Raw genomic sequence first — 12,070 nt, 5'->3', positions numbered from 1 at the left:
CATCACACGCTGCATCCATGTAAAACAGAAAGCAATCCATAAAAAAAAAATACGTGATGAAAAAAAAAAAAAAAAAAAAGACCGAGAGAGAAAGAGAGAGAAAAAATAAATAAATAAAAAGTTCAAAAAGGAAATCTCAAAAGTATTGAAACAATGCGATATTTTCAACCAAATAAACACAACAACAGTGCACGGTAAAAACTCACTTACTCATACTCATACTCATACTCACTTACAATGGTTTACCACAGATCTCGATCAACAACCAAAACAAACGGCAACTCTGAAAGCCGGGTAACAACCTCCATCAGCTCCTTCGTTCCCTCATCCTCCGGCGGGTAGCACACAGTGCGATCGCGCTCGTAGAAATTCCACACCCCGTCTTCGTTCGCCCAGCAGGTTGTGCCCTCCTCGCTCTGAAAGAATATCTGCAAGAAGGCGGCAAGCACATTGCGATTTAGACATTCAGTTAAAAACATCTGTAGCCGCATGTTTGCCAGTTCATCTTCACTAAGACGCAAAAGTGCCGTGCGCTTTCGACCCGTCACGTCTGTGAGGGCCTCCACGAGTTGGATAACGCCAAAAACAGACATGCCACTCAGCTTCCTGGAGCCCTGCTGCAGACTCTCACCAAACTCCAACACGGCATCCCACACACGGCGGGTGCGTACAAGATGGTATGTGGGGCGAAACCCTGCGTGAAGAAGAGCCATCGCGGCGGGAATAATGTACTCGTGTGCGATAAGACCAATTTCTTTATTTAACCCCTCGTCGAATAGCGCACGGGCATCCTTCACGGAGGGACAAACACCCAGTGTTGCAAGCCCCCTCGCAAAGTAGTTCGATAAGACACGAGTAGCGGATCGCAGCAAATTCGCGCAATTTCGCATGGCCGCCGCTCGAGACACATCGCACATGTCCTGTTGCTTTCCATCCGCAACAAACTCCTCAACGCCAAGCATCAGCGTCAACAAGTTGTTGTTATGCGCGGCGGACCCATCCGGGGCCTCAATCACCATCAACGGCCACTCCATCTGTTCCCCCATACGAGCCAGCACCAACAAATCACAGATGCTTTTGTTGAGCAACGCATCCTCAAAGAGAACCTCGTTTCGCACCTTTGGCCCAAGCTGGGCAATCTCATACACGATACGCTCAAATAGCTTCCTTTGGAACATGTATGCAATGAAAAGGAAGCTGCTGCTCCGCCCTTGGGTGACGTTGTACTTCTTGACACGCTCAAAATCGCTCAACAGACGGTTTATATAGGGGGCTAGATAATCCCCTGAAACGTTGTATTGACTGACAAATTGTAGAAAGTCAAAACAGTCACGTTCTCTCCGGCGGAACACACTTCCTAACGGCTTTAAACGATGATGAAACACTTCATGCCATAACTGGACAATATCCATCATTTGTTTTTGACGCTTCTCCTGCAACCGGGCACCCGACACGAAAGAAACCTTTTCAATAGGCAGAAGTAACTCCAGGGTTGTGTAGTGCAGTTGCCCCATGACACGTTCCGCTGCATCACTTGAGCGAGCGTCATACGTGCGAGAAAGATTAAACACACTAGACGCCTCATCATGTGCCTCGTTCAATTTCACATCAGGAGAACTACTCCTGCTACCACTCCCGGATCTTGACGTCGTATTTTGTTGAGCACCCATCGCTGAGACAACTTCAATGGCGCCTTCTACAACTTCATCCATGTAACCAGCCGACTTTGCCAAATCGATTTGCGTCTGAAGCAACTCATGATTTTTTAACGCAAAAGCTGTGTGAATGGCACGATGCAGTTTATCAACCCACTGATGCCGTTCGCGAGACGCTGACCATAGCTCTTTTATTTGGAAAATGGCTTCTGCCGTCAGCTCAGATGCGTGAGAGCGCACATACTCCACCAGTTCCTTCGGTTTATACGCCTCGATCAACACCAACAGTTCTGGTGGTACCGCACTCTCTGCCATCCCTCCTTCTCCCACCTCTTCACCTTCCACGTTTTCGGTAACAGCTGCTTCTGCGCTGCTATTAATGGAGGCATTGGGGGTATGCATTTGATTCTCTCTTTCATGGCCTATCAGAAATGCTTGACCACGCGTTGCAGCCGTCTTGAGATCGGCAAGAATTTCCTCTCTCATCTGCTGCACTTCTCGTTCATAAATACGACACTTGTAGTTTAAAAGCCCATCATGGATTTCCTCTTGAAAAAAGATACACTGCCGTATGCACCTCCGCACATCCGCTACATTACTCAAACGGATACTCTCACGTAGTGATGCACACAACTTTTGTGTACGACACTGCCAGATTGACAAGTATTCCATACGTCGCCGTCCAATCACTTCCGCCTGCCGACGTTCCCGCTCTTGTGTGGCATTTCTTTCATCCTCCTCCTTTTTTTGCAACTCTTCCTTGTAGCGGTCCCAGTCCTTTTTAGCCTGCTTCTGTAAAGAGTCCCGCAAAATGAGACGGTGCTCCTCTTCTTCGAGAAGGCGTAGTTGTAACTGCATCAGTTGACAATCCCGCTGCATTAATGGGACATCCATGGGTAGATGCTCCAGCGCCTCTTTACATGCGTCACGCAACTCGCGGACCTCTTCGGCGCTCCAATCCTGGGAGGCTCGGCGAGTGACGATATGCTGGATGAGACGATGTGGCATGTGATGGTTTGCCCGGTGCTCGCGACGCATGGCGATCTGCTCCCACCCCCACTGGACCCGTTTTTTCACATCATCAAAGGCATATTTCTCCGCAAACCGCAACACATCTTGAAGCAGAGCGACATTGCCCAAGTATACCGCCACATCAATAGCATCACATGTCGCCAGAATCACCTTTCTCATATCCTGCTCCAGTTGTTGCTGTTGCAACTGTACCTGTTGCGCCTGCTTTCTGCCCTCACCGCGAGCTAAAGCAGGTGGAACTCCCAGAAGCGCCGTTTCGACAGCTGAAACGGGGATTTCAAGTTGACGAGCCGCCTCGGTCAGCAGCAGCAATACCCTTTCGGGCGGTTTTATTTCACCTCCGGCGGAAACGGCCATTTCGTGCATTTGCAACTGGGCCGTAAACTGCTCTTGCTGAGCTCGAAGATCCACGCGACGGCGCAGCTCGTCCAAAACGTTGGACGGAACACCGCTCTCCATCGCTGCTACAAACAACGTCTGAAGTTTTTCCTCCACCTCTTTTAATGACGGATGCATTTCATTATTGATGACTCCAGTAATATTCTCAAGAACAACACTCCTTTTTGTCAGCCTTTCATGCACCTCGCGGTGTTCTTCCAAAAAGTGTAGGAGTGGAGGATATTTCTTTGCTTCTTCCGCCGCCGCCTCATACATGGCTAAATCTTCAGTACTCGTCGCCTGCTTCATCCTTTCCACGAGATCCTTCATGGTGTTAAACTCATATAGAAGCATTTGTGCTTGCTCCATCTCTTGATGCGTGCTACTTCGAAGAGAAAACAAATAGGCCCTCCTGTGTGCAAATTCCAGTATCGTCCTTGTGGCATTGAGGCTCTTGTACACCTTAGCCCACGAGACTCTGCCTGCATCCGCGGGATTTTCATTCCTTCCCCCTGAGAGTTGTCGCTTGGATGCCGTCTCCAAGGCAACCTCGTGCTTGGAGATGGCAGCCGCAAGGTAACGGCGCTGCAGGAGCTCTATCCTTGCCCTCGTTTCTTCCGCACTGCGGTTTACTTGCATCTCGTCAAAGTGAGGTGGCTTTTTCAATCGGCCCATGGAAGCAAGACAGGACACAACCTTTGTTGGTAGCCCAGCATAGGGAAGATTGTGACAACAACCCCGTGGTTCGTGGGGAAGGCATCGATGATAATCTGTCCACGCCGCGTACGCTTCTTGCAGCTGGGCAAGGAACTCTTTTCCTCGACCGTCGATGCAAAAGTACATGTCGTACTCCTTTGGAACCGTGATCAACAAAGCATCCGGCTCTGCGGGGCTCAAATACACTTCTTTCAGTGCGAGCAGCTCTGTGCGCCGTAAGATCTCAAAACCGCCATCTGTGCACCAGTAAATAGCACAGTTTGTGATCACAATGATGAAAGACTTGTGTGTTGCCCAAGTGGATGAATTCACATCCCTCGTTTCCAGCCCTGTCATTTTTTCCTTCTTCTTCTTCTTGGTGAGTGCGGCGGCCCGGTAGCGCCATGCCACACCTGAAAAGTAAATCGTATTGTCCCCAAATCGACGACAAGCTTCCGCAATATCGGGCACAACTGCAAGATGTAGCTCATCGCTCACATAGTATTTTATTGGGCGCCGAAGTGCAATGGTGGGCCTCGGGTCAAATACGGTGGTTTTCAACGCATTACGCACATTCTCAACGTGAGGGGCGGTGAAAAGTGAGAGCACCTCATAGGAGTGTAGGGAACGGCGGTTCTGTTGAACGTAACTCCCTGCAGAGCAACGGAGGAAGGTGTCTACATTAAGGTCATTTTCAACATCCAGCATATAGTCGCATGAGTGACCAGAACCGGTCATAATGCCGATAACGGTCCCATGCCCCGGATAACATCGGACAAGGCCGACAACATCAGGCCATGAAAGGAATACAACAACTCGAGGATCATTTGTACCAAAGCTATCGGTTGGCATCGCATCTGAGCCACTCGTGCCTTTCCGGCCCAGCAGTAGTCCCTTAAAGGCTTTACGCAGCTTTCCCAATTCGTCATTGTAATGCAGCAATAAAATCCCTCTTGCGGATACGCAAACGACGCGCCGACTACCATTTTTACTTAACACTCTGCCGTTTAATATGATGCCGGTAGAAATTGACTTCACGTCTAGCTGAATACACATTGAGGAATAATGGATCGGCCCCAAGTCAAAGTCCGTTGAGAGGGCTCCATTAAGAGCCAATCCATCCGCCGAGAAAGATGGAGTGTTTGAAAGTATGTTTAACTCTTCCTCAAAATTCACAATAAGTTCCTCGACAAAGCGATAGCGTGCCAAGTAGGCGCGACTTCCGGGTCTCTTCCTGAAGAGCATTTCTCGTACGCCATCCGTGTTATGGACTCCGGCTGCCTCGGTGCCTTCAATTTGTTGTTGCTTGCCAAAGTACGTCTTGAAACGCACTGGATGCATGGATGACAACACCCGCGAAGGCAGATTCATGTGCCGCATGAAGTTAGCAGTAGGCGATGAAAAACCGAGTGAGTCCTTCAGTTTCCCCACCTCTCCAAGTCGAACATTGGAGTACAAGTGCTTCGACGCGGTGGCGGCCATTTTAACGCCGCAGCACTGCATAACCACTTCTGGTACCAAGGCAATAATACGTATAAACTCCGTACTAGACTGAACCGTAAAAAGGGCGTCTATCTCTGTGCAATGAAGAAGAATCGTCTGCGAGTCTCTGTCAAATTGCACATCTTGTACGTCCACTAGCGGAATACGACGAGTGACTTTGACTAATGTATCACTAAGAAGGTAAATGGCTCCGTCAGTGATAGCAAGAGCGCGGAGCTGCAAGCGACGATCTTCCTTCACACGCGTGACCATGGAGGACCAAAACACAACGGACTCGGCGTGGGTCCGAAGCAATGGGAAAAGTTCCTTGTTTGTCCCAACCCGCATGCGGTCTTCTGGGTATGACATCAGCGGCAGGTGGGGTTCCTCCACACTACGCCGTATGACCGCCTTTATATTCTCTACTTCACGAAAAAGAAAACGTCGTCCTGTTTGATGATTCAAATGAATCTGATACAAGTGTGCAATAAACTGAATTTTAACATCCGCCTCCGTGCCACCAACACGTGAGTTTTGCCTGTGAAACCGAATAAGAATATCGTGAAAAAACGGGATAATAATGGACAAGAGATTTTCCTCTGCCGTGCTCTCAATGACACCGGTAATCTGGCTTGTTTCAATACACCGTGCATAAACACCACCAGTCAGTTTGTTTTGAGCAAACAAGTACAAATACTGTGGTGTCAGGAAGAGATCCCGGTCTTGCACCGTGTCGCGTTTTCCAATCTTTTCCACAGATCGAGAAAAAACAACATTTTGAACATTATCGCCGGCTTTAAAATGCTCTGCCAGAGACTCTAGCTTGTACTCAATATGTGAATAGCGCTGGCCGGCGATGGGTAACAGGACAAGAGCGTGCATGTCTACCGAATTCTCACCTTGTATCACATCTGTCCTAAGAGGAGAATGTGTGACGTGAGTGGCATTCCCATCTTCATCGCTCATAACAGTATCGACGATGTCATCCATGTTTCCAGAGGAAAGTAGGTTTCCCGTCGTTTCAGTGTCTTCTTCATCCTCGCTTCCTACAAGTGTTTTTGATTCATTTGGCATCTTTTCTCCAAGGAGCCGTGAAGAGGCCTCCGTGTGACCATCTGACCCCAATGGATTCACTGTGTTTGAGGAGTTTATAGGAGTAGCTAGAGAACCCTCTGCAGCGACTTTCCGTTTTTCTTCATTATGCATGGCAATTAACGAAGAAATTGTTTTAATTCCTTCACCCCTTGCCGAGAGAGGCGCAGGATTCGCCAGTCCGCTCATGAACCGAAGCATGGCGAGGATAAATGTGACCCACTCCTCCCGTGCACTGTTGTCCTCGCAACAGAAGAGCAGCTCTTTACCGTTAATGTACATAAACCACCCAAAGTGCGCTTTGGCACTGGGTGCCTTGGCGGCAAGAAGGACATCGCGTGTGGCGTAATTCGCAGCCCGGATAACTTCCAGTGGAATTACCTTTTCTCGCCGGCCAACACTTTTTCCGTAACAGATGGTGTTTCCTTCAACAAACACGTAACGCCGTTTCCATTCCTGCGCACCCAGATTTCGCGCACCCAAGAAGGAGGCCGCAATACCCCCAAGATTATGCTCGATAACTCTCTTTGATCGGGGTTTCCACATCCATGCGGCACGTGGTAACACTATAGACGGTTGCTGTTCGTGCTGGGGCATTATCAATAAAACCGTTATGCCAATATAAGCCCTTTCTAAGATGCGGCAAACAGCTATTAAATTATCGTTCGCCAAAAAAAAAAAAAAAAAAAAAAAAGCACACCCAATGTGCTCAAACAAACAAACAAAATACTTTAACAAGATGTGAAATAATAGCAAACAACCACATTTAAAATTTAATAATGTTCAAATCATGAGTGCCACCTCAATGCGTATGTGTTTTGCCTTTCACAAGAGCGTACATATACATTCAATACAATGCCAATTCTCCTTGTCGTTGCTTATTCCGTGTATGGCTTTGCCACCATCTCCCTTTTGGAAACAATCATTCCATTCCCTTCTAACGCAAAGCCAAGCGAGCTGGCACTCCACCACGTGTAGAAGCTAGTAATTGTTGTTGTGCCTGCACGGCTCCACTTGAGTCAAAGAACTGCATACAGAATACACATAACTCTTCCCTCTTGTATAATTGAGATGGCGGGGGCATCCGATCGCCTCGGCGCACATCAAGGCCCCATTTTCGGCGCAGCTCAAGTATAGACTTATGGGTGATAGCCCCAGGTAACTCATTCACATAAAACACTTGAAGACACAGCGCACATTTCTTTCTTTTTTGTAGACCCTGCTTGACGCGTAGTTGCAGCTCCTCTGGCGTGAGTGTTTCTCCGCCGTTTTTCTGGGGCATCTCTTGCCGCCAAGTGCAATCAACCAAAGAATAAACTTTCAAAAGAAAATAAATGTATGGGAAAAAAAAATTCTTCTCGGCTGCTCGCTGGATCCTAAAGGTATCTAAGGAAATCAGGCAACAGGATAGGGAGCAGGGGTAAAAGAGGTAATGGGTTATTCATATCCTCAATTTTTGCTCCAAGTAAATACATATATATTCGGATTGCCACTCTCGTGACACGTTGCACCTTGATATTATTTAAAATATTGTTACTTACAAGATGGTAGAAATTGGGGTCTTCCAGCAGCAAGACCCCCCCGCAAGATGGGGATGAAAAGGGGGGTGAGTGGATGTCAAAAATAAAAAATATATATAAAAAAAATTCATCTTTTCTTTATCGGTCCATTGATTCCTAAGAAGCGTGGTCATATCATAGGGGTTCACAAGATAATAATAATAATAATAATAATTAAACTTGGAACTCCTCGGTGGTCTTTTCATCAAAGTGTGATTCTATCGGAATTTCTATGGGTACGTCAACTGAAAACACCTTCTCATTTTCTTCTATACCGTTTCTATTTTCTGGTAAAGACACCTTATTCTTTCGGCGGCTTTTCCTTACAGGTGAGACCTGAGCAGAAGAGAACTCCTCGTGCACCACGTCCTTGTCGCTTTGAGTTTCATCCTTCAATGGAATGACTGTGAAGTCAGTTAAATGGGGAAGACCCTTTTCCTCCAGAATACTGTAATCCGTGGAATTTAAACTAAAAAGGGAGCGCACGCACCGCAGAGCGACCTCAAATCCAAGAAAAGACTGTGCTCCTCCGAAAAAAGGAAGCGACATGTCGGACCGATTCTTTCTTTTCTCATCAAGGAGTTTTGCAAAAGACGGATTAAAAAAATCATAAACAACTTGATCGCACACATTGTGTAATGCATTATGAAAATCCTGACCATGTGACAAAATGTCCCTCATCACAAAAAGAAATGGAGCGTTAAAGAAAATAGTACCCATCCCTTCAAGGACAAAAGCGCGAATCAAATATACTAGACCATTGTTTAGATCCACATCGTTTGTTCTCCAATGACGAAGTGAAGTAAGTATAAGCCTCATGTTTTTCACAGTGCCGAGTCGTTTAAAATAATCTCCTATACTGACCTCCCTCTCTGAAGTCAAATTAGATACATTGGCATGACTACTTGAGGTAAATGATGCGTTTTCCGAAGAATTTTCCCGTCCCTCTCCGTCAGGTGAGACTATTTCCCCTTGATAAAGATGTACATCTTCCAGAGAAATTGGAACTGGTGTTGATTGTATTGCAATTTCATTCCCTTTCACTCTGGTAATGGCATCTCCTTCATTTCCAGATCCGTTATTTGACTCCTCTAAGGTATCCAAACCATCTATGCGGATTCTTTTATTCGATTCTAAAAGTTCTGCTGTACCTCTGTCCTCTGTTTCATACATTACAGTTTCTTCATTCTTCTTCTTCTTACATTTGGGGAACAATACACGTCCCCCAAAACTGCATCTTTCCATGAGAGTCAGAACAGAGTATACCAATAATACAATCATTCCAGCTTTATTTGGTGGCAAAACCCTGGCCGAGAACCTCGAAATAGACTCAAAGATTAGCGTAATGTTTTTTTCATTGTAAAGTACGGAGGAAGCTAAAGCATGTGCGGCAACTACAACAGCTGTATCTTTTACAATATCGCCATCAATCAAATGGTTCAGGGTCATGAAGAGTTCAGCTAGATAATTTACCACAATTACCACATCAAATCGTCGTCTAAAATCCGGAGAGCTTGAAAATACGCGAAGCAATTCAAAGCCATGACAAATATGATCAAGGGAAATAATACTGGATATACTTTGCCATTGTCGACGAAAATCATCAGATGGAGCTTCATTTTCTTCTCGATTTAGACGGATCACCTCTCGTGTATAACGAAGTAGTGATGCACATATGCTTAGGTAATCTAAAACGTTTTGTGCTGATTCCAAAACTGCTTTGTCAATATGGGTAGTGATTTCTATATCTTCGCCTGAGCTTTTGTGTCCTGATATCAACTCATTGCGTTCCCTGACAATGCTTTCAAAACTCGTAATGGTATGAGCTAGTCGATTCCACACCATCATATTCAGGGGCTCAAAACCAAGACAAATAAAAGAAAGACACTGTTGAGCAAGTTGTATTTTGATTGGTAGTGGGAGAATCCATGCTGTGTTAGAATCGTCATACATCCCTTTAATAAAACGGCCCCTCTTTCTTAGATCTATATCTTGGACCTTTTCCAATGGATCCTTACTTCTTAAACCAAGAAGCGTTGAGGTACAACCAATTACCCCAATTTCTCCTTGTAAACGTGAAGATTTGCCTCGTACAAGTAAACCATTTGAACTGATAGCACCGTTACAACTCCTTGCTACTTGTCTCCATCGATCCAATTCTTTTTTACACTCCCGAAGTCCTTTTCCACTTTCAAACATTCCCATAGTTTGGTGTGAAGAGTGTTGCTGAAACTTTGACACAAATACAAGTTGTGCCAGTTCCACTGGGCTGGTAGAACGCAGAATGGCTGCCATGGCGGTAACTATGTGCATATTCCATTTCCAAAGTTGCTCATCACATTCCAAGAGTTCTATAATACGAGCATTATATTGATTACTAACAGACTCAGATTCCTCTGTGGAAGAGTCACTACTGTCCAAGCTTTCACCCTCTGTTTCTCCTTCTTCAACTTCCTCCACCACCACCTGCTGAACAACAAAATCATCATCATCATCCAGTTCTTTTCCAAATTCGGCTGTTTTGTCGTGCCTTTCTAACGCAACATTTTCATCGAGCACCACAATTCCTGGTTCCTCTTCATTTTGATCATCCAAAAAAACAATAACAGAATCATCGCATTTCTTTTTCTCAGAATTTGCGTGTACCTCTTCTCCCAAAGCTTCCACATTGCTTGAATTCCTTTTTGATTCGATCCGAGCATAGTTTTGATTAATAATGACCAAAAAAAGTTCAATACCATGATTTCGAGCAAAAGCACCAATAACATTTGACATGGCCTCTTTTCGTCCAGTAAAGAAAAGTGTAACCATTTTCAAAACAACCTCCAGCAAGACCACATCTTCCTTTTGTATGACACCTTGTGAGCGTTTTTCGGCTACTGGGGCTACCGACTGAATCAAAAGCGTAAAAAATTCATCAGTTCCGCATCGTTCCATAAGACGGCAAACAAAATCCATCTGACGTGGTCTCTCCATTGAATAGAAGGGAACTGGCAACAACATCGCTGTTAGCAATTTAAGCAGCTGCGGTAAAAGTGTCGAACTAAAATTCATCCCATGAGCCAAAAGGAGCGGAATCACAACGTTTTCCATCACCATCATTTCACTTATAAAGATAAAATCTTGTCGGGCAAGTTTTTGAAGATCAGAAGTAAATCCCGTATTCTCAAATTCGGAGAACTCCTCATTTTCATCATCACTATCGCTGTTATCATAAAGCCTTTTCTGTCGAATAGCCTCGATATTTTCTTCTACACGTGTATGCTCTCTCAAAACACGATTTCGAAGAAGTTTTGCGGCGGAGCATGCCTCAACCACCCTTTGCTCACTCGGCAATCGGGTCAATGGAATGTTTAATACGCTGATTGCATTAAGAATTTGCCTTTTAACAGCCTCAACGGACATATATATATATGCTGAGGTGAAACCTTGTATTATCTTTTTAAACTCCAAAAAAAAAAATAGATGGCGAAAAAAAAAAAAAAAAAAAAAAAAAAGGTGACTTTAAGTGAATACAATCAAATAAACAACTGATGGAGCTTCTAGCATTTTCCATATCTTTTGAGTAACACTATTCCAAGGACTATAAAAGCAGAAAAAAAAAATGAAAAATAAAATGACTATCAGGAAAAAACAATGCGTCTTAAAACCCTCTTTATTTCATCAATTCTTTTCCGAAGCAAAGAAGTGCTTTTGCTCATAACATGTACTTCAAACAAAGATGAGCAAAAGTCAATATTAGCTGTCCAAAACGGAGTATTAAAACTTCCACAAAATGGTCTCATTTACAATTCAATCACGCGCTCTTTGATTATTTTTTCAGCAGGACGCAAAAATCATATAATACGACTTATCATACGAGCACAACATAGCAGCCTCATTCAAAGTTTTTTCGTTTTTAAAAACAGGAATGCAAATCGCCACCACCACCTGCGTGCTGCTAACAGTCAGTTCACTTATTTCACCGATCAAGAAACGGTAAGCTACGTTGTAACACTCATCGGGTGTGAGGTGTAAAAGCCACTTACCAATCCAGGAAACTCATTCCAAAGCAGTAAAAGCAAGAGATGGGTGTTGCCATCAGAGAAGGCCTATTGGATGCTTTTCTTTAATCAAAAAAGATTGCCATAATAGAGAGCCGCAGCGTAATGAAAAAGGCGCAAATATCAACAAGGG

The 12,070-nt window shown here is 44.9% G+C and overlaps 3 protein-coding genes across 3 annotated transcripts, besides 6 other annotated features; all 3 read right to left on the bottom strand.

Annotated features, from left to right (window-relative positions):
* Nucleotides 1–12,070: part of a sequence feature (areas merged during assembly that could not be assigned to a particular haplotype. This can correspond to areas where the two haplotypes were merged or to regions with more than two copies in the genome that were merged during assembly.) that runs on past the window's edge.
* Nucleotides 60–120: a sequence feature (T-rich).
* On the bottom strand, nt 243–6,932 carry Tc00.1047053511215.20 (uncharacterized protein; the record flags this gene model as incomplete). The annotated part of the gene is made up of 1 exon (XM_809067.1): nt 243–6,932. The coding sequence occupies one exon, from the start codon at nt 6,930–6,932 to the stop codon at nt 243–245; it is 6,690 nt and encodes a 2,229-aa protein (XP_814160.1).
* Nucleotides 7,006–7,029: a microsatellite.
* Nucleotides 7,273–7,617, bottom strand: Tc00.1047053511215.14 (hypothetical protein, conserved; the record flags this gene model as incomplete). Its single annotated transcript, XM_809077.1, has 1 exon — nt 7,273–7,617. One exon carries the CDS (start codon nt 7,615–7,617, stop codon nt 7,273–7,275), a length of 345 nt encoding a protein of 114 aa, XP_814170.1.
* Nucleotides 7,955–7,983: a sequence feature (AT_rich).
* Nucleotides 8,047–8,069: a microsatellite.
* Nucleotides 8,069–11,299, bottom strand: Tc00.1047053511215.10 (hypothetical protein, conserved; the record flags this gene model as incomplete). The annotated part of the gene is made up of 1 exon (XM_809066.1): nt 8,069–11,299. One exon carries the CDS (start codon nt 11,297–11,299, stop codon nt 8,069–8,071), a length of 3,231 nt encoding a protein of 1,076 aa, XP_814159.1.
* Nucleotides 11,366–11,391: a microsatellite.

This window comes from Trypanosoma cruzi, genomic scaffold, assembly GCF_000209065.1.
Source record: "Trypanosoma cruzi strain CL Brener 1047053517073 genomic scaffold, whole genome shotgun sequence".
Classification (NCBI taxonomy): domain Eukaryota; phylum Euglenozoa; class Kinetoplastea; order Trypanosomatida; family Trypanosomatidae; genus Trypanosoma; species Trypanosoma cruzi.
This window is presented reverse-complemented; position numbering and strand designations above follow the sequence as displayed.